Source organism: Aedes aegypti, chromosome 2 (assembly GCF_002204515.2).
Source record: "Aedes aegypti strain LVP_AGWG chromosome 2, AaegL5.0 Primary Assembly, whole genome shotgun sequence".
Classification (NCBI taxonomy): Eukaryota; Metazoa; Arthropoda; class Insecta; order Diptera; family Culicidae; genus Aedes; species Aedes aegypti.
The window spans coordinates 84,935,069-84,962,904 of record NC_035108.1 but is presented as its reverse complement, the minus strand read 5'-3'; the positions used below and the strand labels follow the sequence as shown (position 1 = coordinate 84,962,904).

Below are 27,836 nucleotides of genomic sequence, written 5' to 3'. Positions count from 1 at the left end.
TTGAGTTGAATTTTGACCGCAGTGGGAAAGTATAAGCGCGTGCGCGTGTTCGAGATTTGATTGCGTCCCGCGTTTCAGTGAGTGCATGGGTGGGATCCTGAAGGACGACAATTAGCCATAAGAAGAGGCTCGATAAAAAGGACTGTTCGAAAAGATTTCAGTGAACGTTTTACGTTGTTACATCAATTTGGAAAGGACATTCCCTGAGGACAATGAAGCTGTCTTTGGTGTTGGGGATAGTGCTTGGGTGCTTTCTCTCGGTGCAATCAGACCAGTCGGATTTCAATCACATCAACTCGGATGGATCATTCAGTTTTGGGTAATCGTGACGATTTTCTATCAAGGATGTGCAACAAGATGTGGGATATGGTTCGTGTGCTTTTGGAATTAAGAAGTGATCAATTACATAGGGTTTAATAAAAAAAAATGTGCAAATTGGACATTAGCAATTTAAGAGAATCAAGATGTGGAACAGCAACGAACAAGAATACCCCAATGATACAGCCCAGAAACATTGCTCACGGAAAGTTTCACAGGCTGGATCGGGTATCGAATCCATACCCCATGGCACTATAAGTTGAAATACCTCATGACATTAACTGCGTCGCTACAAAGCCACAAAAGGGCCAAAAAGCAGTGCTGGTTTTGGGGTTCGGGGGGAGTTGGGGTAGGTGCAGTTCACATGTCTTGAAAAGGGGCACTGAATAAAAAATGAACTAGTAACATAGAAATTCGTAATGTTATGTTTTCTAATTCCATGGTTGACCTTAAATTTTAAGCGCAGCTTGAATACCTTGATAGTGCTTATTGAAACAATCAGCGAATTGGGAGAACAATGTGCTATTTCTTATATCAGGGATGTTTTCTGTTGGAAGGAATAAATACCTTGAAAATTCTCTAAAAAGCCTGGTACTGCTTTAATGAGCTAAGAACACTAAAAAAGTAGAAGCTTTAGAATGCTAACGCGACTGTTTGTGTGACCAACATCTAGTTTGCCACACTCGGACAGCTGAGTGATTCCAAGCAACAGCACCAAAATTTGGTAAATTTTTTAATTCATTTTTTTCTATTGTGCTGAAACTTTGCACAGTTTTCCAGTTCCATCTAAATCGTCATTTTCCGATATCAAATCTTCTAGTTGAGTCACGACTAACTTTTCAAAAGGGTGTATGTGAAAATGGTTCAAAAATATTCAAAAAGCTGCACAGCAAAAACGGTTCGTTCGATTGTTAGACAACTAAAGAAACAAAGTTAAACAACTAAATAAAGATTCCAAAAAAAATACACACAGTAAAAAAAATTTTTTTTGCATTAAAAAACATAATTTTTGACACAAAAACTCAAATATTTCAAAACCCTATCGGAATACCAACGTAATTTTTTGAGGGAAAACGGTCCATTATATTAGCTATCTACCATAAAAATTTGGTGATGGTAAACCAATAATACTTATTTATTTATTTATTGTTATTCAATTTTTTTACAATATCGAACACTTTTGCATCATTATCAGTACAGTTCGAGTAAAGTTTTGCTTTAATTTTATTTTCTGACAATGGAATGAAACAGTGAAATTTTTGGGTTCCTTGGATCGTTTTCGCGTTATTATATTGCTCGCTGAGCTCTGATGCCGTTAATTCGTACTCTTCAGTAGTAGAAAAACAAAATGATAATTTTGTTAAATCTTCTTCTTTTCTGCGATTCGCCCAATCAAATAGTTCTTTTGCAGTTTTAATTGGATGCTCACGTTCTTTGGCTAAACTTGCACTTGTGGCCATGCGCTTTATGGTTCCTCCAATAGCATCACAAGGACCTTTGCCATGTGACGTAACAAAGAAATGCCATTCTGCATCAATTCCGTACTTTGATTTAAATTGACATAGGCTCGAAAAATTCTTACGGTTTTTGTACTGCGATGCTGCTCCATCAGACGTGAAATATATCTTTCTGATTTCTTTATCCTTATCAACGCGTAAAAAGTTAATCATTTTGGCAATGAACAAATTTACAGATACTGAGTCGTGTCTTAAATCTTCGGAAATTACAATAAAACTAAAATGTTCAATTTGCGTACTTCCATTGAAATAAATAACGAATGGATGAATTGTAGCTTGTTGTACGTTCCAGTGATGGGACTGCACTTCATCTTGCAATACAAAGCTATAGTTTTCAGAAAAATCACAAATGACTAAAAATTCACCATCTTGTAATGTATTTTTCGTATTTTTTAAAAAAACGGGATTGCTCTGTTTTAATAAAGTCGTGAGGAATTAAACTTTCTAATTTCAAGCAAAAAAATGACACAAACTCATCTACAGGTTTTACAATAGTTTCTAGGTCACACCTATCCGTGGTCACCCATTGCTCAAATGATAACTGATCAATATAATTTTCTTCAAACTCAGCGAATAAAGTATTTTCCAATAATGAAGAATCTGGACAATCCGAACAAGATCGTAGATAGCAATTTGATGTTGTATTTTCACACAAAAGACTACCAGTTAACATTTTAATATCCTTTGATAAATTGATTCTTTTCAAACTATGTAAGATTAGGTTAATATTTTCGTGTGTTGTGCACACACAAACATTATGTGTTCCTGAATTGGATAGAAGCTTGCATTGCCTTGGACGAAGGCTTGCAAATGAGGAAAAACCTACCTTAATATTTTCGTTAATTTCCTTGAAGCGTGTATACGCTTCTTTAAAAGTAGTCATCATTAATCGTTTTTGGATTGCTTGACGCTTTCCATCTTTTTTTACAGATACATAATCTTTTTGCCCAGGCATAGCTCTACTTACTTCATCGTCTTCAAAATATTGAATTATTTTTTCTTTTGTCTCATCTGTTAATGAAGTACTCGACCTAGCATTTTTGGTTGCAAGACAGTTATTTTTGAATTGTTTTGCCTCTTTTGCTGTATTTCTATTGGTTTTGAACTCATCAATGGCGTCTTGAATAGACCACGAGCTTGGCAGCATCGACAAAATCAATAATTTTTCTTTCCTTGTCGTGGCTAGATTCGAGAACCTTTCCTTCATATTCATAATTACCTCATCGTAGTCTGTATTTTCCACATCCTCAGGTCCTAATTTGAAGAGGTTTCTTCGTACAGCTTCGTTGATTTCACGGTATTTTTTCTCGGGATAATTGACGTAACCCATCTTCGTCCATTTAATCGGAGTCACTTTTATTCCAGCTATCCCTTCGTTGAAGCGTTCGATGTTGACCTTCTGGATGCACTCATCTTCTGATTGATTTGTTGAAACAGATGTCGCTGATGGTACCGTGGCAAGACTATCTGCACTTGGTACTTCTGGCAACTCCTCAGTTGTTGTCGGTGCATCTAGTAATTCCTCAGTTGTTGTTGTTTTCGAACTTCCTGCAACCTGATCAACCGATGATGTACAGATTGCCCGTTTGTCAACGTTTAAACGGCAGGACGTACAAATGCGTAAATTTGTATTCAATGTAGACATTGGAGCATAACCAGCCGCTTTCAGTTTATCTATGGTGCTTTCGGTGAGATTTCGTAGCTCTTTCGAACACTTTTTTTTCTGCAAACGGCCTGCAACAGTTGAGAAAGCGACTACTCATGTTGCTCGTTAGATTTTAATAAACAAAATCACTTTTAAGTTTTTACTGACTAGTTTGGTGTCGTTTGCTTGACTGAAGAAAAATTTTACAATTAAATCTTTTATAACCATAGTGGTAGTATATGTTTAGCTTTTTCGTGAGTATGTTCATGGTATGTACCTATCATGTTTTTGATGTTGTTGAAGTTACTCGCTTTCTCCCAAATATGATTAACAAAGTCTATTCTCTACCAAAGCGGGTCTATGCCCAGGTGTAATCAGATTTTAACTTTGTGGAGAAAACCAGCGCCGAGAAAACCGACCTGCTTTACGTATACTAGATCACCTGGGTATAGACCCGCCTTGTTCTCTACGAGGTAAACTTTTTGCAGGTAAACTAGTCGTTTACCTGTATAGAAAACTTTTTTTGTAGCTTTTGTCTTCAATATTAGATTTCTTATAGGTTTCTTTTATCAAAAGGTTTCAACACTATTGAGAGAATTTTTCTTCAGTTACGTACAATAAAAAATATGACACTATCAAGACTTTAGATCACAACACTGGATCGCGTCTAACTTTCTAATAGATTCTATAATAGTTATGAATAATTAAATAAAATATCATGAAAACAACTTGTTAACCTCATGTGGTACCCTTAACAAAAAATTCAGCAACAAACTGCGGTCCTAAAAAAACAATGAAAAAAAAAATTTCACTTAGTGTCAAATTTGTGAAATATTTGAAATGTCATAACTTTTTTGTTTATTGGCTTACCATCACCAAATTTTTATGGTAGATAGCTAATATAATGGACCGTTTTCCCTCAAAAAATTACGTTGGTATTCCGATAGGGTTTTGAGATATTTGAGTTTTTGTGACAAAAATGATGTTTTTTAATGCAAAAAAAAAAATTTTTTTACTGTGTGTATTTTTTTTGGAATCTTTTTTTAGTTGTCTAACTTTGTTTCTTTAGTTGTCTAACAATCGAACGAACCATTTTTGCTGAGCAGCTTTTTGAATATTTTTGAACCATTTTCACATACACCCTTTTGAAAAGTTAGTCGTGACTCAACTTGAAGATTTGATATCGGAAAATGACGATTTAGATGGAACTGAAAAACTGTGCAAAGTTTCAGATATTTTTGAAATGGTCGATCAGAATCGACTTGCATGCCTCCGTGGAATCCCTCAGCTTGAATACCGTGTTTATAAGTGTCAAATCATCATTTTTTTTTACCAAAATTAAACATTCTCTACAACATGGCACTAAAAATACAATTGAAAGCTTCAAAAATAAGTATTAAAAAAATAATTCTGTTTTGTGATAACAGCGCACAGTGGTACCGCCAGTAGGTCATAAATCGAAAAACAAAATGTCGTGGTTGTCATCCCTTTACCTTTATATAAACATTATAGACGTTCCTGTATGATATGCAAGGTAGGGATATGAATGATTGAGTGTGTTTTTCATTTGTTAAAAATACGTTAAAAAATTAAGCGATTTCAGCACTTTGTTTATTGTCTTCGCAAACCAGCCAAATGATTTTTTAATCAGTTTAGATTACAGAACATTTGTACAGATGTATATCGATCACTTCTGATACGTTTTAGAGTGTTATTTGACATCTATAATTCAGTATTGATGTGAGTAATGAGGATATAAACATACTTACTTCGTAACTACATCACCTTATTTAAGATACGTTTTTGAATATGTTCTTGATCACATTTAATCAAACTTCTGCCACCAAATGATCATGTTTGAGTAGGAAAATGAACCTGTGAAGGTTCTAGTTGCAAATATTTGCAAATAAGTTAGCAGCGTGCCTTCAAAGTTGTGAGTTTTTATCAATAGAGGCAATGATAAAAATATTCATAGAATTTATTACATACCAGTATATTTGTAGCCAACTGGAATAAATATACAAAATAATGAAATTTTCACTACTCATATTTTAAATCGATATGAATGCATTTGTAGCATTGTATATTGATTTAACAAGTAGTTTAAGTGAGGACGTTGAGATAATAAAATCATATTAAATGAGTATTGGTACAACAGCCATTCTAATATTTATGACATGACTTCCCAAAGTGTGGGAGGAACGACATGAAATTGTTCTTGTATTTATTTTGACTATCAAAACAAGATATTCAACGACATTCCAGCATCTATATATACAGCGCTTAAAATATAAAATTGGGAGAATAAAACATATTAAGAAGCAACAAAATATTACCAAATAATTCATTAGTTATTTCTCAATTGTAAATATTTGACACTTAAGGTTAATTACATTGAGGGACATATTCGTTATTTGGTTTTGGTTGATATTTAATGTGAAATTGGCATTATCAATTCATAAGTATTTCAAGTATTTATTTGGTATGTACATCTTTGGCACGTAGAAAAGTGTACATTAGCTTTCTAGATACACATACCAAAAGTAGGCTTAAGAGCATGTGAAGCAACTCTGTGAGGGGAATCTTCTCAAGTTGGACAATAATAATCCTAATATCTTGCTTTCAATCTAAAGATTTAATGGTTATTAACAATAAAATATTAAATACAAAAAGTGTGACAAAGGGGGGGGGGAGGGGGTCGAAAAAGTTGAAATTTAGCGTGACATAATTTGTGTACCATCCCTAACAGAGCATTCGCAATCTGATCTCCGCATCCTAATAAGAATTTGTGAAGTGATATCAATAACGACATCGAACTCGATGGAGTTTTAACAGTCAAAAATAATTAATTTGGCAATTCCTGATTCCATTTACCATCGGATATTCAGTAAAATGAATTATGACCGCTTCGTGCCGTGCGTTCTACTACTTATATTTCTATTACTAAAAACGCTTAGCTCAAAGATGACAAAAAAATCACTTCGCTTTTAGGCCCCTCAATCTAAGCTTCTAGTAAAAAAAAATAATAAGAAAAATCACAAAAAAATGCGTCGCACAGAAGGAATTTATAGTACAGTATAATATGACAACATCAAGGTTTAGAAACTTTCAAATGTGTAGTAATACGGGATAACATTGATCAGTTTTCAGGCATTTACAAAAAAAAAAAACTTTTGTAATTGTGAATGTTGCTAGTTTTATATTTTTATTAGGCAGTTGAGTACAGTTGTTGCTGTCGTTTGCACCGCATAGTTTTGCTGCTTGTTTTTTAGTTAATTACGTAGTGCCAATTGCTTGATAATCCTCGATATTGCTACCGTCGGTCGTGTTTTTGTATGCTCTATCAAACGAACTAGAATAATCCATCTGATTAACTGATTTGAGAGCTACAGTTTGTTTTTTCGTACGTGAACGCTTTGATCATCGATTTCGTCAACGCATAACACCGGCTCCCTTGTTTTATCACAACGCTCTTGTTCGTGTATCAGCGTCGCATCGCACCTTTTGCCGTCTGTTTTTGAAGCTTGTGGGGTGCATCGAACCAAAATGATCCAGCATTGCGGAGTATGCACGATTGAAATTGTTGCGGAAGATATTGTTGTGTCATGCGAAGGAATCTGCGAGGACCAACGATATTTTCATGCAAAATGCGTAGGATTATCCTACGATGAAGGATGCGCATGTTTGCACCAAAACATTTTTTGGATGTGCGATTCATGCAGGGACGCAATCCAACATGCTCGTTTCCAGAAGGTTTTCCGCGAAAACCAAGCTAACAGCTATGTTACGAGGAGCGAAATCGATGAGTTAAAAACCGAAATGAAACGGATCAGTGAAAGTTTATCGAAAATAGCAAAAAATTCTACAACCGATCCGTATCCATCTACGTCATTCACACAGCTGCATTTTTCCAACGACAAATATTCGTCACCTCTGTCTTCTACGAAACAAAATGCGATCGACCCTGAAAAACGTATTTCGAACAACGAAAAATTTCATCTGCATGTGTCAAACATCGCACCGGACGTTACTGAACATGAATTGAAAGAGATGGTTTGTGAATCGATAAAAGCTTCGGAAGTGCATCATGTTAAATGTTTGGTACCTGCATGGATGAACATATCCAACCTCAACTATGTATCATTCAAAGTCACCGTCGATGTTCAGTTTCGTGATGCTGCCTTGAAGATTTCGAACTGGCCGAGTGGAGTACGTTGCCGGGAATTTCGAGACATCTCTAATTCTGCGTGGCGGCTAGCGATGGGCGATTTTGAATCGATGTTCCGAAAATCGATTTTTTCCTTCCGATTAATCGATTTTTTGAATCGATGTTAGGAGCACTCAAAATCGAATGAATCGATTTTTTTCATTCGATTTTTTGTTTCGATTCAAAAGAATGAAATTGATTTGAATTTTTCAATGAGTTGATGAACTATACACCTAATCTTGAATCAGACTTGAATTGTATAATATACGATTTTTAATCTCCAACGTGATTCAATTGAAGGAATTTAAAAACCATGTAAAATTGCTTTTGGTCTTATTTTGAGACCATGGTTTTGTAAATTTTCATATTTGCTTGCGAATCGAATCGATTCAAAAACATCGATTCAAATGATTCGATTAAATCGGTGAATCGATGCGACATATTAAATTTGAATCGATTCAGTAACATCGATGTTCGGGTCAAATTTGCCCAACGCTAGTGGCGGCCCTCAAATCGGATAAGCCAACGATCTGTTTAATGTACTTTGCCTACACTGCTGTTCTGTTCAATGTCGAAAAGTGATTCTGATCCATATGTTCTAAGTTGATTGTAATTTACTCATGATTTCTGTATTGTTGATACGTTTTAAAACAGTCTGTACGGCCTGGTTGGCCGAAGTTGAAGTAAATAAATAAGAAACATAAGAAACATTATCAGTACTGACGCCCATCGCCCCTATATATGTACAGTATTTTGTTTTCTGAAATATTGAAGCATGTTTTGATTTAGCTGCAATGGGGTAACATTGATCAGCCATATGAACTATTCGCTAATATTGAAAATGGCGACACTTACTCAAACCATGGCACCTGAAGCTCAAAATAAAGGTCAAACTTTTATAAATATTTTACTTTTTTTTTAATTAACAATACCTTGAACCACGGAATAATAAATAATAATAAAATTCTACATTGTTTGTAGTAATTCATCAATTTTGAATAACTAAACATCCTTGTGTAAGTTTTTATACCAGCATCGTTTTCTAACAATTGAATTTTCCTTGTTCATATCGGTTGGAGGACTTATGTGTGACATAGATCTTCGGTTGTATCATCTATTATCATGCAAGTCAATGTTTCGAAAAGTTTCACATAAATAAAACATAATTTTCGCAAAAATCTATTTCTTAACTGCTTATGAGTATAAGAAAGAGAAGTACCATTCATGCATTGAAAATATTTCATCGATAAGTATTGATTCCAACTTTTTACGAGGAAGACCATTTAGATCAATGTTACCCCGTTTTACGGTACCCCTATAGGAATACCGTAAAACTGGGTAATTTTGATAGTTTTTTTTCTAAGAAAACTTCAAAAAATTATAATTTATATTTTTAAAAGAAGTACTGGCATCCTAGCTATCGATTGCAGTTGATAGATTGCCGAAAGATTTAATTTAAGTGGATATATAATTTTTCATAGAATCTGAAGTTGATTTTCGATTTTGGGGATACTTTCATAATGGAGTGTTAATCGAACAAAATTGAATGAATTACGTAACATTTATAGGGCGTTGCATACCTCTAGGCGTTTAACGTTATAAGGAAATTTCTGACTTAGATTACGAAAATGGTCCCAGTTTGTAAAAATGGTTTCAGCTAAGAGATTTGAGACCATATTCAAGGTTCTGAAAAAAAAATGATGGGGGAACCTGGTCCAATTCGGACCCATCAGTTTGGCGCCTTTCAGTTGTTTCGTTTATTTTTATATTAGTTTTTATATTAGCGCTCTAGTGTACAGTAGGTTAGCATTATTTCCAACCTTCTGTAAGCGACAATAATTCTCCAATATTTCTGTGTTATTTCATAATCGAATTGCCCAACCCTGAGATCTCATCCGACCATATGGTTTTGTAATGCTTATGTACTATTTGTGCTCAACTAGTTAAAAAAAATCACAAAATGCTAGTTGGTCCAATCTGGACCATTTGATATGATTCAATACAGATTTTTTGATTTCAACGAGCACTCAGTTTATTCCAAGAATCTTCACTCCGTGACTGTTTTCTCTACTTGGTAGAAAATCATAGAAGTTGTAATATTGATCGATGGAGCCTTTGTTTCTGTTGTGGTAAAAAAAGGCTTCGAAAAAATCTAAGAAATGCGGTAGGTCACCAAAAAAATAAAGAAATCAATAAATCAGCTACTTGAAAAGTATCTCCACAGCCTAACTCTTATCAAAATAGTTCGACGCCAAACTGTAAACAAAATAGTTTAACGTTTACGAGTGCTGAGAACAATACAGCCAATTTTCCTAAACTCGAAAGAATGTGCATTCCTTTCAATACAGCGTACTTTGACCCCTATAGGGGAAGGGGTGGTAAAATGAACACCTTAAGAAAATCATCTTGTTTCTGATATAAAAACGAGGAATTTGTATAGTTCTATCGCACAACATCAAAAATAAGGATGTAATCTATAGCAGCGACATGGATTCAGACTAAAATAGCTAAATTTTCACATATTTTCATCGCTATCAAAAAACGATGCAAATGTTCATTTTACCTGCACTATGTGGGTAAAATGAACAGCGGTTGGTGGTAAAATGAACACCACGCAAAAAACGTGAGCAAAACAAATATTTCTGAAAATTTTCATTGCCCCACCGAAAATACATCCATTAATGATTGTAACCCATTCAAAAATAATTCTAAAGGTATCAGATTTGACATCATATCATAACGATATTCACCTCACTGAAAAACCTCAGGTCTTCCGAGCTTGAAGTTACGTCAGTTCTAATTTTCAAACGTGGTTTTCTAAAATCTTAGGTTTCGTTGATATTTTCACTCCAATTGACCTCCGTATCAACTCGAACACTCAGATTTATGTTCTAAATCGTCCGTGCGTGATAAAAAATCACCGAATTTTGTTTTTTCTCGGTAAAAGGAACGGTGTTCATTTTACCACCCCTGTTCATTTTACCACCATTTCCCCTATGTAAGTCAATACTTTTCTAACTTGATGTCCCGAGACTCGATGCTGTCTGTTTCAGTTTCGCATACAAGTTCATTATTTTAAACCGATATTTTCATGAAAAGCTTCAATGTGTTAAAATTGTACTACATAAGTTCAAAGCTATGACCTTTTTGGAATGTATTTTGTCAAAATAACAAAAAGCTCCAAAATTCAAAATATATGTCTTCTTTATCTCGATATCTTCTATACACTATGTTACGTTCAAAATCGAGTTAGTGTGAGTTGACTGTTGCCAATTTTGAACCAGCTTTGGATTTCACTCACGTTTTTTAATTGAAATTCACATGTTACTTGAGCTAGTTCTGAGTCGAAATATATTCAAATTTGTTACGCATTGAGTTTATTTTTATGCTTGTGCTTACAGAAGAAGTTCATTAAGCTTTGATACCAAACAAATAGGAGTTATATTTTATTACTACCATAGCAAAAAATAGACCGAATTATAACATGGGAGGTCCGAATTGGAACAGGATTGGTTCAATTCGGACCGTTCGGGTGAGTTTTGTTCAAACATGTCTAGTCATGTCCTGGTAGCAGATATAACAAAACTCTATGAGCGAAAAGTGTGCGCGCTGAATCAGGCATAAAACATTCCATGTCTTTCATCGTGATGAAAAGATATGACGAAAAAACTGTTACCAGACCCGAATTGGACCATGTTCCCCTATGGAATAAACAGCTACCGTAAAACGGGGTAAGTTTGATAGTTTTTTCTAAGAAAACTTCCATATTTATGCATACTGTTTCAAAAAATAATCATTTATATTTTTAAAACAAGCACTGACATCCTAGCTATCGATTGCACTTGATAGATTGCCAAAAGATTTATTCTGAATGGATATATTATTTTTCATATAATCGAAAGTCGGGTTTCTGTTTTGGGGTACAGTCACCCCACAGTTATGGATCAGCTAAGGGTCATTTTTAAGAATAAAATATGACTACAAATCGTGGTGACCTTGTACAGAACAAAATTACTCGCCTGGCAATGCCGAATATGATTGTTTTCGAGAATTCATATAAAAAATCGCGATTTTTTACGAAAAAGTGTCGATTTCGATAGAAATTTAAAACGTTGTCCATCCCACAGATGTGGATCAGTGGAACAGGAGGGTTCCTAATATGGATCAAATCGACTCGTATTATGGATCAGAACACTACAAAAGCAATTTATCTGTGAACTAAACGAATGGTGTGTTAGTGAAAGTATACATTTCGGCTTTTCTTTCGGAATCGTCTTATCGTTGATTCATAACTGTGGTACGGGTTTCAATGCCTACAGTTATGAATCAACGATTCTATGAATACGGAAAACATTTTATTTCATACGGACGAATAAAATATGCTCGAAGATATTATGATTGATTGCAATGCTGTACAGATTTATGGTTCACGTAGATAAAATGTGCTCTGCGTAATTGCAACTCTATTTGATGAGATATTCACCATTTAAGCCAACTTTGATCCATATCTGTGTGCTATCCATAACTGTGGGGTGACTGTAACTATGAAAATGGAATATAAATCGAACAAAATTAATGAATTACGGAACATTTATAGGGCGTTGCATACCTCTCGGCGTTTAACGCTATATGGAATTTCTGACTTAGACTACAAAAATGGTCCTAGTTTGTAAAAATGGTTTTCGAGACCAAATTTATGTTCTACTATAACTAGGCTGTCATGGATAAGTGACGAATTCATTATGACTTTATCAAATAGTGATCGTAGAACAGATTGTTTGTAAGCAATGCAAAAATGCTAAAATCTTGTAATTTTTTAATATTTGCATATAAATACTCAAATGCACTTGATTCCAACGAAAATAGCTTTGACATGAAGTGTCATACTAATACTCTTTACTTTTGCATTCCTTTTGCTTAACTGATTGACAGAAATTTCGTTATTTCGTTCAATATGTTGTGGGTCTCGCACTATCAAAGTTACCCCGTTTTACGGTACCTAAAATAGCAAATATTCGGATACCGTAATATCTCGGTTAGAAATTGTTAATGAATTTTTATTTAAAATAAATTATTTTTTCAACCACGATTAAGTTTGATATTGATCCTTAAAGTTTTCAAAATATAATTGACTTTCAGGTTATATTTTGAAAAGGTCTACAAAAAGTTGTTTGGGAAATTTCTGAAGTACAGGACTGAATTTTCGAATGAACATTGCGCTATAAGTTGAAAAACTACTTAGCAATAAAAAGAAAGAAGCAGTCGAAAAGCCACCACCAACTGTTGGGTAACATATAAATTTCGAAAGAGTCACAGCCGACAAACCAATTCGGTGTTATGATTATATGATTATCGACATTGGAGACATTTAGCCCGACATTGACTCTACATTGATAAAACAACATGACAAGTGAATAATTGCATATTCTTCATCTTACATGCACACTTCCCGAGCAAAGCTTGAGATCATATTGAAAACTTATTTTGATGTTATGATGTCGCGAATTTTGGATATTGAAACGAGTCTACGACAAAATAAATGTTTTATTTTTATATTATCGTAGTGTTTATACATGTATGACATGTACATGCACGAGTTTATAATGATATTAATTAATTATTTATTAACTAATTAATTAGTAATGATATTAACTTGCTTTCATTATGATGTTGGACTTTGCTCGGGTAAGTCTTTCAAGTGAGTATTCATTTGAATGGAGTTTTACTGAATCAATTAGAAACTTGATTACAAAAAGGGATTGGGAGAAGTTGTTGCTCACTTCTCAAAAGAATGTCTAGAAGATCTACTGAAGAAATACCTGGAAGAATTCTCGAAATGCCCTTGATAGTGCTCCACAGAATCCTGAACAAATCTTGACAGGGAAGACACATGGACAAATCCTTGCAGAACTTCTAAAGGAATATCTGAAAAAATCTTTCTTGTTTTAAATTCTACTAAGGACTGTTCATTTTATAAAGTGGACACCTTGTGCATGCTGTATCTTTTTAATTTATCAATGAAAATTCAATCGGTTTTTTGCGCATTGTTCGACTAGTATTGTACAATGTTGTGATAATAAAAAATCTCCAAAATAATGAAATTTCACACGAATATGGAACAACGATTAGAACGGTCGATTTTTGGAGGTTATCAAAATCAATGATTGTTAGAAATTGGCTGGAAAATCCGATAATTTCTTTTTTTTATTTTCAAAAAAGGTTTGTTCTTTGAAAGCATCATCAATCAGAAGCCTGATGGAAAAAAATCAAGTTATTTTTGGAGCAACAAATTTACAGATATAATAAAATTATTTTTGCCGCATATTTTTAAAGAAAAATATTTTAAATTTAAAGGGAATTGATATGAGTAGAATTTTTCGATTAAAAGTACATCCTGATGGAAGTGCTAATATAGTATTAATATGAAAAATAACTTACGCCTTCATAGAGTTACTTATTAAGTCCCCACGTCACATTTAAAGCACAATAGAAACACAATTGCTTTATTCTTAGAAGAACTGCCAAAGTACATTGACAATCATCAAAATTGGTAACACTGCTGTAATAAAATCGATTTTATTTTCCACATATTATTTTCATAATATTATTATTCTGAGATTATCAATTGAAAAATTCGGAGAAAACCGTTCACAATTTGCTGTAGATCGATGAATATGCGTACATGATTTTGAAAGTATGAGACTTTTTAGTAAAACGACCATAAACAGTAAAATTTATGCTTAAGACTGTGGATTAAACTCACGATTTGGCGCTCATTTATACAAACATAGTTTCTTTAGTAATCCAAAGTAATTTTGAACTCACTTTTTATTTTTCTCTTTTGCTGGGAGTGAAAGGATGGTGTATCAGCAAATTTGGCCATAAATGGGTAAATCACTAAAGTTACCTGATGTCAGAGAACGGTGGAATATAATTAATATTTTTTTAAGATATACCCTTAGTAGAATGGTAAAGGATACAAACGTTCAATTTGTTCATAAAAAATAGGATTTTTGTTATGCGAAAAATAATGTTAAACTTTGACGAACAGCTTTTCTTAGGAGTTTTTGGAAAAACTATTTAGCTCTTCAACCAAAAGCATTTTCTAAGATATTATATTTTTATAGCATTGCAGAATAATAGTTGAACAATACACAGAAAAACCAATCAATAAATAAAAAAGATATAGCATAAAAAAAGTGTCCACTTTATAAAATGAACAGTCCTTATACGTCTTTCACATACCCATAACCTGCTGCAGGGTTGCCGGAATATAGACCGATATTGTAAATATTTCTAGAAACATAATGGAGTTTGATACCCATATTGATATGGTTTGATTCATGTTCTGAATTATTTAATTTTCCCAGGGCATTCAAACCCTGCCTCAAGGTCACCAGTATTCCTTGGAATCTCGCAAATAACTGCTTAGATATTTCTTCATCTGAGCTTGAGCATGAGCATTTATGACCGTACAATTCGTAGTTGCTACTGATTTGCTACTCCGTGGTTGACCAAAATAATCAACATTGCACAAGGAACCAACAACTGGAGCCTGGGAGTAGCTTAACATATTCAGTGTATAATTTCGATAATTTAAAATATTATAAATGTAATAAAATCCATAGATATATCCAAGAATTTCTGTGAGAACTAGGGTGGCTGGGGTGACTATATTGGTTATATTTTCGACAGCTTTGTTCTTTCGTCATGGACCGATCTTCTAAATTTTCTTCGCATAAAAGCAGTGTTAATAAATGTCATAAATACAACGTGATAATTAAGTATTGCGAATATAACTATTCCCAGTGGAAAATATCATAGGAAATGTAAGTATCCGTGACAAATTCTGTATTACTATCGGTTGGTCATATTAGCTGAAACTATATCTCGCTTGAAAATGTGCTTATGCCATAATTCGCTTGAGAATCCGGAAATTTGACCTTCAAAACCCTGAAATATGGCCTTCAAAAGCCATATTTTACAGAGAAAAAAAAATCCGAAAATACACAAGTTTCCCGAAATACCGGATTGTGCGAGAATATTATCTAGAATTCTGTGGAATACTGTTTAGTACCGTAATCCGGGGGCAAATTGATCACTATTTTACAACTTTCTGTTCTGTTAACCTTCGGAATTCAAATGTTGTCCAACAAATTTCGATAAAATCAGTACTCCATTGATCTTTATCAGGTCACGTTATTGACTTTTCATGAAATAATATTTAACATATCATAAAAATAGTTTTAATATCAAAAAAATGAAATGACACACTGGGGCGAAATTGATCATCATATAACAAAGCAGATTTAAGAATAAAAAAATGTCCCTATCTGCTAAATTTGGGTCACCTGAATCTGAAAATGATCCCTCTTTAATGAATGTTACTCCACTCCACTGGATACGATTAACTGACACTGAAGAAGACTGCAAGTGGTAGTCGAAATACGCGTATCTGTCAAAGATAAGCATTTAGGAGCGCAATTAAAAGGTACACGGTACTCCATCTACTTTTATGTTTCTCTGAAAATGATGTCAAAATTCTTACAACTCAAGTACTTGATCAATTTAATGCAAAATTAAACTTTGAAAATCTGTCTAATACGCCTAAATATAGGCAATTTTCCTTGAAATAAGCACATTATTTGAGAATAAACGGTTTTATGAGCAAAAAACTATACTTGTTATGCTGTTTGATATCAAAAATGAGTTCAGCAATTCATACTTAAGCTTACACAACATTTTGTACACCCAAAGTTGACATGTAGGCATAGCGCTATGGGATTGTTTAGCACCGACATTTCCAACTGTATTGCCTACACCTTCAAAAAGTATGAACATTTCTATGCAACACTGACCTCAATAAAAAAAGAATAGTTCAAAATCACCATTAGGCATCTATAAACAAGAAAACATGGAATATCTGTGGTGCCAACGAAACCTTCAGCATCCTTGGGAGGAAATGTTTTTGGTACCGATCTGATCAAATTCACCCAGCGATCAATTTGCCCCCGGATTACGGTACCCTGCAACAATTCTGCCAATACATTCTGAAATCTTGCTTGAAATAGTGTAAGATTTAATGAAAACTTTACCCTTCTTCTTCTTAGCATTAACGGCCCCACTGGGACAGAGCCTGCTTCTCAGCGTAGTGTTCTTATGAGCACTTCCACAGTTATTAACTGAGAGCTTTCTTTGCCAAAGTTGCCATTTTTGCATTCGTATATCGTGTGGCAGGGTACGATTATACTCTGTGCCCAGGGAAGTCAAGGAAATTTCCTTTACAAAAAGATCTTGGACCGACCGGGAATCGAACCCAGACACCTTCAGCGCGAACTCTAACCACACGGCTAAGGAAGGCTCCTTACTTTACCCATTTTACGTTTAAATTTCTTCCCAGAATTTCCTTCAGGAATGCATTAGATTTGTACCCATGATTCCTTGAATCTATATTTAGTAAACGTATTCGTATACAGCATTTCATTTAATTAAGGGATCACTCATAAATGAAGTTCATCATTTGGGGGAGGGGTGGTGTTTTACAAACTTGACTGAAACACAAAACAAATGTGTACAAGTTCACCATTTGCAGATTTGTTTCTTGCAATGCTTATAAAATTAATTCGATTATTGAAAAAGTCAGACAATAAAAAAGAAAACTTACAATCTAGCTGCTTAACATTTTCATAACTAAATGTTGAAATAAAAAATGTCTAGTAAAAACCTTAAAATGGTAACGAATTAATATTGATAATTTCGGGAAACACATGAATTTTCAATGTCTGCAATCTTATGAGATTTATTTTTAGCACCGAAAATTTATTCAATTTTCAATTGTGATATCTACCAATGACGCTACTCGACAGTTATGCTCTAGGTATTAGAAAAAAAAAGATTTTTATTTCAGCGAGACTTGGCTCCATCAATGACCCAAAAGCACTCGAAACGTTACCCACATTCTAGTGTGAATCGAAAGAATCTGATTATCTCATTCATTGTTGCAGCCTGAAAAACTCCGATGTTGGTGGTCACTACCATACGGCCAGCGGAAATCCGAAAACCATCGTCCGGGGAAGGTTCGGAAGCCGTCAGCCGGATACGGGCCGCGTTGAGGAAACTGTCTACACAGCCGGTCCAAGAGGGTAAGTCTTCAAGAAACTGGCGTTTATGAAAGTGAAAGGTATCCATCTATCCAATCAGCTAGTACCTCCTAATGGCAACATAATGTGGCAATGAACTTGACTCCCCAAATTCACGGTAAAGGTTGTGGTTTAGAGCAAACATCGCACACTAAAAGGTGCACCGAAAAAATATAGTTAAATGTCATCGTAAACCCATTGTTGTGACTATTATGTTCCCAAATGGAAATTTATGTGAGAATTCAATTATGATGATGATGATCGTAATCGGTCTTTGGAAGAAGTGCGTTATGGCGTCGGCGTGCCAAGCGTTGTTGGTTGCTTGCGAACAATCTGTAACAAGGAAACTAACGAACCTTGGCTGGAGGAACTATGCCGCGTTGTAAAATAATGGCCAATTTAGGTTGATGAGTTGATCTAATCTTAAACTGCGATGTGTTCCGAAGCATTGTTGGTTGCACCTGAAGATAATAATAGGTATTACAAGATTAATGCATTATTCGCATCACATTTAGGTAGGTATGTTCTTAAATAAAATTATACATTAATGATGCACATCAATTAAACAAATATAAATGCCATGACCTAATATGACCTTGCACATATCCAGAGACGCCTGAACAGCTTAAAATTATTGAGTAGGCGAAGTTTATCAGTCGAGATCGAGAAGAAGAATTATTTTTGTCTGGAAAGAATTTCTATTTTTTACTATACTTTATTGGTCCAAATTTGGAGGTTAGTATCACAATCGCGTATTTGCAACGATCTATATCTCTTTATCGGTTTTAACTTTCGCAAATAACTTGTCCTTAAGAATGTTTTCGACTGCTATAATTGTATCAATAGGAAAGGATGTTCTTCTGCAAGCATTATAAAAATATAAAATCTAACAGAAATCGACTGCATTTCGTGTAACAATTTAAAGTGAAAATCGATGAAGAGGAATCGATCATTTTGATGGAATATGAATAAATATTAAAAAAAAAGTTGTTGAGAAACTTCTCATTGAAACTCTAGCATAATCCATAAGAAGTACTTCAAGCAATACCTACTTAAAGTATTTTTGAAAATCAGATTATTGTATACAACTTCTGGAAGTTTTGCCAATTCTAATTACATCGGGAATTATTACAGGTGAGTTTTCGTTTGGAATGTTCACGAAAATTATAGAAAAAATATGCTTCAAAATTTCCCCATAAAATCATGCAGAATGAAGTCAACTGATTTCTCAAAAATATTCCCACAAGGAACTATTGGCGATTTCCTGAAGATTTTTTTTTCAAATTTGTCGATGAATTTTTGGGCCAACAACTTTCGAATTTTTACCATAATAACTTACATAACCAAGAATTTCTGTCAGAAGCTAAAAATCAATTTCTTCAAAAAAAAAATTGGGGTGGGTAATGTCTGTTACATTACCGCGGGGTTGACGTAGAACTACTATGGACACAACTTCGATCAATTCTGGGTCAGACTCTTACAACAGTGCGGTAGCTTTTTGCAGGTGATAGGATGTTTGATGATAGGTGCTGTGATTGTGAGTATTCAATAAGGGAGATCTGTCATTTGGTGTGGAAGCTTTTTCAGAGTTTCGGATTTTAGATTTCAAAGTTTAATGCTTTTAAAAGGATTTGATTTGATTTAATGTTTGAATAACAGTTGTCAAAAATTGGCCATAAAATGCTACGTCATTTATTGACGCTGCCTTGGGAGAATTGCTGCCTTTGGCGTGATGGAACTTGAAAGAATTGGTAAAGTTTGTCAAAAATAGTCCTTGCAGTGAAGTAACCCGCGACAAACCAACATATACCAATTGCTGATCCTTGCTTTTGTCATAGACGTACACGACTTCGGGGAAAGGTTCCACCTTGCGACTTATGAACAATAAAAGCACAGGCATTAACCACCGGAAACTGAATGCGTTTGCATTTGATTATGCCGCTCAATTTGATACTAAAATTTCTATTATTCTCTATACAGAAGTGAAATTGGAATTTCAAAACCAAGAGCGTTACGTTGGCATACGTTTATAACTTTTTGATGGCTTAAAGAAGTTCCTTGATTAGGACCTCAATCGAAACACAAGGCAAGGTCATGTCGTTTACTTACTGAATCCCACATACCTGCCCAAATAGTTTAATAACTATAATAAAAGAGAACGATGATTTCAAGCAAATCTATAAATAGGGGTGCTAGAGAAAAGTTGACGTCATTTGCTTTTCACTCTCCACTTGGATCGCATCTCAGCAGGCAACAGATTGGCTTGCTCTGACAGGGCGTGCTTCTCAGGCACAGACATCGATAGCAAAGGACCCCCCTTTTATCGTGCTTCGCTCAAATCAAACTGTCGTACGAGAGAGAGAAGATGCCGTCCGAAGCCAAAGCCATAACCGCTGCCGCCGCCAAGAAGAAGAAGAAGAGAAAGCAGTCCACAGGAGAATGAGATGGTTGTGACCGCCATCGCAGTCCTAAACTGTGATTGTGGCTGGCATCCGAAAAAGAAGGCAGTTGCTAAGCAAAACCCCACCAAGTTAGCAGACGATGTTCCTCCCTTCCTTATTCTTCGCCTTCTTCTGATCGACCCATCTGGGACATAAGGTGTATAAAGTTGATGTCTTGCTTAGGGATTCACATATCTTTGAAAATTCATGGACGCGTTCGGATGAACAATAAAACATTATTTCAATAGTTTACAATAAATGCAAAAACACGAATGTTTTGCCTTCGAGCAAATTTTAAATATTTCTGATAAATACTGATAAATATTCTGATTTGTAAAAGTTATGGAAATCGGAATTCGAAATTCAATTCAAGCGTAAATATGAATGCTCTGCTTAATATAATATGGCATTTGCAATGCATTTCTTTATTGAAACTAACATGTAGAAAAAATGCTTATTACAACTGGCCAAGAATCAGTATTCAAAATCTGTTGCAATTTTAATACGTTTCCCAATTTCCGTACTCAAGAATTTAGGAAATGTTCCCCCATTACATGATAAATCAACGATGCTGTTAGAAATGCCATACAATGCTGAGTACTATGATGTTATTACGGTCCGACGGCGCTGCAGCGGCGTCCACTAGTAAATTCTCAACATTCATGAGATTATGTGAGATAAATTATGTGAACCAAATCAAGTTTTGTACAATACCGCTAGATTAAGATCATGATAGATAAATCAGGAAATATTATTCTATAAACCCTTTTAAGAACGTTTGATGGCTTTCAAAAGGGCCGATTGAGCTTGAATGCTGTCACAGACGAATAGCACTACGGGATGTTAACAGTTGATTGCCATGGTTAAACAGGGAAACCCCAACGAAAGTGTATATGTTAATAAGTTCTCTGTTTATACGACAAACCAGCTGAATATTTCATGGGTGCACAACAGCAACAGGGTAGCGGATCACAGGGATTGAGTTGAAATCTGGAAACATAGCTCAATCATTTAATCTTGAATTTCACAAACCAGATGCTGTATTGACAGCTTGGGGGTCGTCCATAAATGACGTAGCTTTTTAGGGGGGAGGGGGGGCTTTACGAATTTGTGACGAAGTGTGACGAGGGGGAGGGAGGGGTCCTAGCTAGTGGACGTAGCATTTTAAATCAAGTCCGTAAAAAGAAAGGCGCTGAAAAAAATGGGATACGTGCAATTATTTTTTTATCAAACTTCTTTTTTGTTTGACTTATAAACTTGGGTTATAAAATTATGATTCAGCTTCAAAACATTCATAATGACAATTTGAAAAAGTATCTATGTAACTTTAGATTTCCTTGATAAATGAAATCAAGCAGATGTATTGAAGCTTTTAATAATTATGTGAATATTATATTATATTCATGTCTAAATTAATAAATTTATAAATAAACAAAATAAAAGTTCAATAAATTGATTAAAAATCAATGCTTTAACTACTTGGAGTACATTGTTTTGTCATTTGTTAACATGATATAAAGTCAGCCGTTTTAGTTTTATCCATATTTTCTGTTGGGGCTTTATTTCTTCAAGGAAATAATATATGCACTTTTTGGCAAATATTACATTAAAACAAGATATTTGTTCCGTGAATTATGCCTTCAATGTTGCAGGAGATCTCCTCATCAACTCATCGATTTATTTTGATATATCAATGCTCTTGATGGAATAGCCTGAATATGAATTAGGATAATTGTTATCAAAATTGCCTTTTCATTCAATTTTCTTAATAACTCGGTAATTTGAAGATTTTTTTATTATTTAACTGTTTCATTATAGGTTGTGCAAGATTATTTCAGTATAGAAACGATAATGAAGTTCAACTGAAATATTTATAGAGATGAATAATTTGTATAATAATCTCTAAAATTTTCTAAACATTCCAAATATCTCAAGAGTAATCTTTTATGTATCTGGCCACTGTTTGCTAAATGGATTTGAAATTGGATAATATTAACGATGATTAATTTTAAATTAATATATTTTCTTGATCATCTTCATTGAAATCTATTTCATAACAACGAATAATAAAAAAAAACAATCCTCTAATATATTGCACCCTAACTCGACAGTAACAAGCTTCATCAATCTAATCGAACATTTTTTCACATTTTCTATTGTAAACTTGTTTTTCATGGTAACAACAGCAGAAGTAATATAATTTAGCATATATGAAACTGGAAACCAAAACCAAGGAAAATGTTTATTTGAAACTGTTTTCCAAATTACTTTTGAGCGCTACTGTATATCAAACTGTTAGATTAGATTATCCTTACATTTCAGTCAGTAATTAATATCAAACTTTGTGTTGAACTTCTGAATTCCAATTTTTTGTTTCAACCTAGTCACTTAGGAAAACAAATAAAAAATTATATAGGGAGGGGGGGTGTGTGCTTGATATGCTACGTATTTTCCAGGGGGAGTACTAGCATTTGTGACGAAATGCTACGAGGGGGGAGGGGGGTGTAAAAAATCAGTGAAAAAATGCTACGTCATTTATGGACGGCCCCTTGAAGGTTAACAGCGCAGCAGCTTTCTAGCAGCGAGGTACTTCTCGCGAAGCAAGTTCGGAGGACCTCTTACCAGCTCGAAAGCGGAAATGGAATGAAACTGAATCCGACGAAGGAAGTATGTTTTATAACCTTAGAATAGCAGATGATGGTCCTCCCTTTTGTGCTCTTCGCTTTCTGATCGACCAATCTGGGAAATGGGTATGTGCCAATAATGTTTGGGTTTGGAATTACTTGAAAATTGCGGAGAATGCCAATGCGTGAGAAATTGGTCGAACATGAACTGTTGGAAGGGTTGAAATTAACTAAATATTCAATACGAGCTATTGATAATCAATAGTTTTCTTCATTATTAAGGTAAATTTCTGATCCATGGGTGCCAAAATTAATACACTTGTTCAATGAGAATTTCTTTTCAAAAGCATTCTAAATATGTCGCAATTTTGTTACATGTGATAATTTTTCTAATCAAAGTGTTCCTTTAAAATATGACGCTGACATCAAAGACACTGTTGGAAATGCCACTCTATTTTACAATCGTTGTGAAATGTTGAGCACTCACTCCGACGGCACTGCAGCAGCGCCCGCGAATACAGTCACAAATTGTTGAGTCATAAATTATTCATGACAAATGAAATTTTGTATGAAGCTGTGAAATTGATTTAGGAATATAAGAAGTCATAAATAAAGTCGGAAATATTTCTCCCTTACCTCTTTTCCACTAATTGTATGGCCCTGAAAAGGGCCGATGGCTTTGTTAGCTTCGATGCTCTTACAGATAAATAACACTGCGGGATGTTATCAGTTGATTGTCATGGTCAAACGGGAAATCCTCAACTCAAATGTACAAATTTGAGCAAGTTATTTGCTTTTACGACGAACCAGCTGAATGTCTCGTGGCGTGGATGGCGCACAACACCAACGGGTAGTGGATCACCGAGCTTAAGTCGAAATCTAGAAACGTTGCTCTCTCTTGAAATCTTGCTGATATGATCACAAGTCCAAATCTTGAAGCGCGGGTCAACAGCTCCTCGGCCGATGAAATTTGCGTCGGCGATGACGATGGCTGGGTGAACGCAAACGAGCGGTGAACCACAACGCGAGAATGACTTGCCCGTGTTCACAGTTCGACCGCAAATTCTCCTGTGGACTGCTTCCTCTTCCTCTTCTTGGCGGCGGCAGCGGTGATGCCTTTAGCTTCGGACGGCATCTTCTCTCGCTCGCTCGACAGTTTGATTTGAGCGAAGCAAGACAAACGGAGGCGTCCTTCGCTATCGATGTCTGTGCCTGAGAAGCACGCCTGTTGCCTGCTGAGATGCGAGACAATCGGAGAGTGAAAAGCAAATGACGTCAAATTTTCTCTAGCACCCGTATTTATAGATTTGCTTGAAATCAATGTTCTTTTTTAAAACAGTTATTAAACTATTTGGGCAGGTATGTAGGATTCAGTAAGTAAACGACATGAACGTTTGATGTCTTGTCTTTCGATTGAGGTGCTAATCAAGAAATTTCGTTAGGCCAGTGAAAAGTTATAAACGTTTAAAATATTTCATGCAAACGTAACGCTCTTGGTTTTGAAATTCCAATTTCACTGTATAGAGAAGAAAGACGTAGTTCTACGTCAAAATTTGCTAATAATTTCATGAGAAAATCCAATAACTTCAGCTGAAAGTACTTTAAGATGCAATATATGTGTCACATTCGTTTCATGATCATAGGCACTGATTATTTGAAGTGGGTCGTTAGACCGAAGTAGGTTAGGCCGAAGGACGTTAAACCGAAGTAATAAATCCTTATTAGCTAGAAGTAAAACGATTCAGCAGACCAAGGGCTTTTGAAGAGTCTTATTGGGAACTCATCAATTAGGTGTCGTTTGTGAAAAAATCTTCAATCTTTTCTATATCAGGATCCTTATCAGCTAGAAGGTTGGTGTTTTCGGCAAAGATATTCAGCAGATTGAGAGCATCTAGAGGTACAAATATTGGCGCCCATGTATAGCCGACCAGAAATTTTTACTAATACAATACTCAAACAGTTATAAAGTTTGCCATAGCCTAAAGCTGACTACCTGAAAACGCTGATCAGATTTGGAATGGCTTCAAAATCTGATTGGACACATTGATAAAATCAATGTAACGATGCAATTTGAAAGAATAGTATATATTTAAAGATGGAAAACTTTCTGATAAAATAACAGCAACTTTGATGTTAAACAGGGTTGGGAAAATTTCTGAAAATCAAACTACAGTAGGCAAGCGCAACAAATCACAGTCAGCGGAGCCAGTGAAACTCACGCCTATGGACCAATGCACGAGTTCATTAATTTGACGTTTGAGCGGTGCCGAATTCACTGGTTTCCATGGTCACATAAATAACACGGCACCGCTTAAACGTCAAATAGTGAACCCGTGCATAGGTTCATTGCTACTGTAGCAAAATGCCTTGAAAATAGCAAAACACCCGTTGCTAAGGGCAACCCAAAACTACTGTAGAAAAATGTTCTATTTCCCGCATTTACAGCCTTGAAAGACACTACTGATTTGGAAAATTCATCTACCCAACATAGGCTACAATTTTGAACTACTGTATTAGAAGAGCCACGTGATTTTCACTCAAGCCTACTATTATTACCATTCCCAACTCTGATGTTAAAAATAATTTATTGAATCAATATTCGAAAGAATAATCAATGTTCATGAGAACACTAATTCTCTCATTAAATTCTAAGTATCCACAACTCCAACAATAAAGCGGCGTGCACAAATTACGTAACGCTCGAGGGGAGGAGAGGGTAAGCTCTAGCGATACGACTCATTCAAAATTTTTAAAATTTCATGCAAGAAGCGTTACGGTCCCCTTCTTGAGGGCCGCTATCCATACTATGAGATTTTATCTCCTTAAAATCTAAAATAGATGAATCAAAAGGACCTATTATTATTTGAAGTAATCTACAGGTCATTGGCTTCAAGATAGACATGAAATAGAAAATTATACTGTTCAAATCCTATGAATTCTATGTACATTTCTCTTTCGTCATAAGACTTGAAAAAATGCCCTCTCTAAGGTCACTCAACGCATTTGGCTAGGTTTTCAAATAGGCCAGGGACGCAAAGGTTAATTAAATAATGATATTACAACGTATATTACGACTCAATGTCAGAATAAGCTGGCTCCTCCTGTAGTGCCATTCAGGTGTTCAAATCAGTTCTGCTTCCAAGTTTCGATCAGTTAATGGCCGCCTGGACTCACATCTTTTGAAAAATCCGTTTTTTTTTTCGAATCGCATATATCGTACATATTTCACATAACTTAAGCTCTCGCATCTATGTATATAAAACATCTAATGCGTATGATTTTAATCCACTAATTTATTACTTCATAATGAAACCTGTTCATCTCCATTCCATTTCCTGTTTCTCAGATTCCGTGCCCGAGGACCGAAGATTCACCGGAAACAAAATCTATCCCAAGTGCCACGCGGTCCGATCGGCACACCGGAAGACCCCCAGGCCGATCCTTACGATGATCCCAGCTATGATTTCCAATTTAAAACTCGCAACTATCAGCGCCGGGAGGGATCCGATGCCAACGGGCGGGTGAATGGGCTCTATACCTACGTGGATGACGTTGGCGAGCAGCATTCGGTTCGGTACTCGGCTGGATCGGGCACCGGCTTTGAAGTGGCCAACCCGGTCCCGGATGCACCCAATACGATAGCCTACGAGAGCCCTCTGTACAAAACGCACAAGCAAGTGCGGGGAAAGGTGGCCTTTGAGAGTGGACCGAGTGGTTCCGGGCAGTATAAGTAGGAATTGTTTCAATGGCAGATTTTTGCGATCTCAATGAATGATCTCGTTTAATTACAGGTTGCTATCGGTTGGGCCTGATCAACGAAGATCGGAGACGACGGGCCCGGATGGTATCACTCGTGGTTCGTACTCGTACTTGGATGACAAAGGGTTACAACGCACCGTCCAGTATATAGCCGGGGCAGGAATTGGATATAAGGTGGTTCAAAGCACAACAGGAGCTGGAAGTCATTTACTTGCTTCGCCTGCTACCAATTTTGCAATAAGTCACGTTGAGCAGAGCGATGTAACCGATAACAACAACCCGAGTTACACCGCAAGTCCATCTGGGCCTGCTTCATTTCCTAGTGGTGGAAGTGATCGTGATCGCCCGGGAAGTGGATCGAGACCAACAGCTAGTGGGTATGATGGATCAAGACCTACCGGACCTGGGTTCGATGGATCACGGCCAACCGGAAGTGGATATGATGGAGCGAAACCGGATCACGATGGTTACGATAGCGGTCGTCCAACTGGGCCAGCATTCGATGACGACTTCGATAGAAAACGACCGACCACTCCATCAACTGGTAAGGTTCCTTCGAGTACTGATCGCCCTGATCCCAGTGAAACCAAGGGCCGCTTCCCAGATGAAGATTCCGATTATGGTGGTAAGCCACAAGATGGTAGCATAATTGGACTCGTTCCTCCGAAGTATGATTATGAGCCCACAGAAGATCCACCGCTATCGGGTCCGTTCGACATCAGCATCTCCAGCGGACCTTCGGGCCCTTCCGGCTCGGGTTATCCAAACTTTGATGAGTCTGCTCCGGGAGCGTTCAATTCCAACGATTTCACAAACTACCCCGAGGTAAGCTATGACCGTAAGAAGCTGGAGGAGGATCGGAAGAAGGATTGGCGAGATTTTTCGAAGGATTCTACAATCATCAAAAATGTTGGCGATTGGTATGTGGGGCTAGCACCGGGAGCATCTGTGAGAGCACACATCCAGAATATTGACCTACTGCCATATGGAGGGCGAGCACCTTCGCCAAGCGAGGCCCTGCGGAGAGACACCCAATCCCATCCAAAGCGACAGCCTTCGTACGAGCGAAGGCGGTGAGATTATGTGCGTTTCAAAGCTGCAGTTATTGTATGTGTACCGAGATGATTGAGAATCAAGTTCAAGCGAATTAGAATTGTAAATAAATTATAATCGTACTGAACTCAAA

General features: G+C 35.9%; 1 protein-coding gene across 1 annotated transcript; it reads left to right on the top strand.

Annotated features, from left to right (window-relative positions):
- LOC5568293 lies at positions 1-27,836 on the top strand. The gene is made up of 4 exons (XM_021841408.1): positions 1-319; positions 17,692-17,829; positions 26,238-26,621; positions 26,683-27,836. Exons 1-4 carry the CDS (start codon positions 213-215, stop codon positions 27,725-27,727), a joined length of 1,674 nt encoding a protein of 557 aa, XP_021697100.1. The 5' UTR covers positions 1-212; the 3' UTR covers positions 27,728-27,836.

Excerpts from the sequence above, each read along its gene's own strand:
- LOC5568293 (XM_021841408.1), top strand. The coding sequence starts at position 213 with ATGAAGCTGTCTTTGGTGTTGGGGATAGTGCTTGGGTGCTTTCTCTCG. Across the intron at positions 17,830-26,237 it reads TACACAGCCGGTCCAAGAGG|ATTCCGTGCCCGAGGACCGA; the intron begins GTAAGTCTTCAA and ends CCTGTTTCTCAG. Across the intron at positions 26,622-26,682 it reads AGTGGTTCCGGGCAGTATAA|GTTGCTATCGGTTGGGCCTG; the intron begins GTAGGAATTGTT and ends GTTTAATTACAG.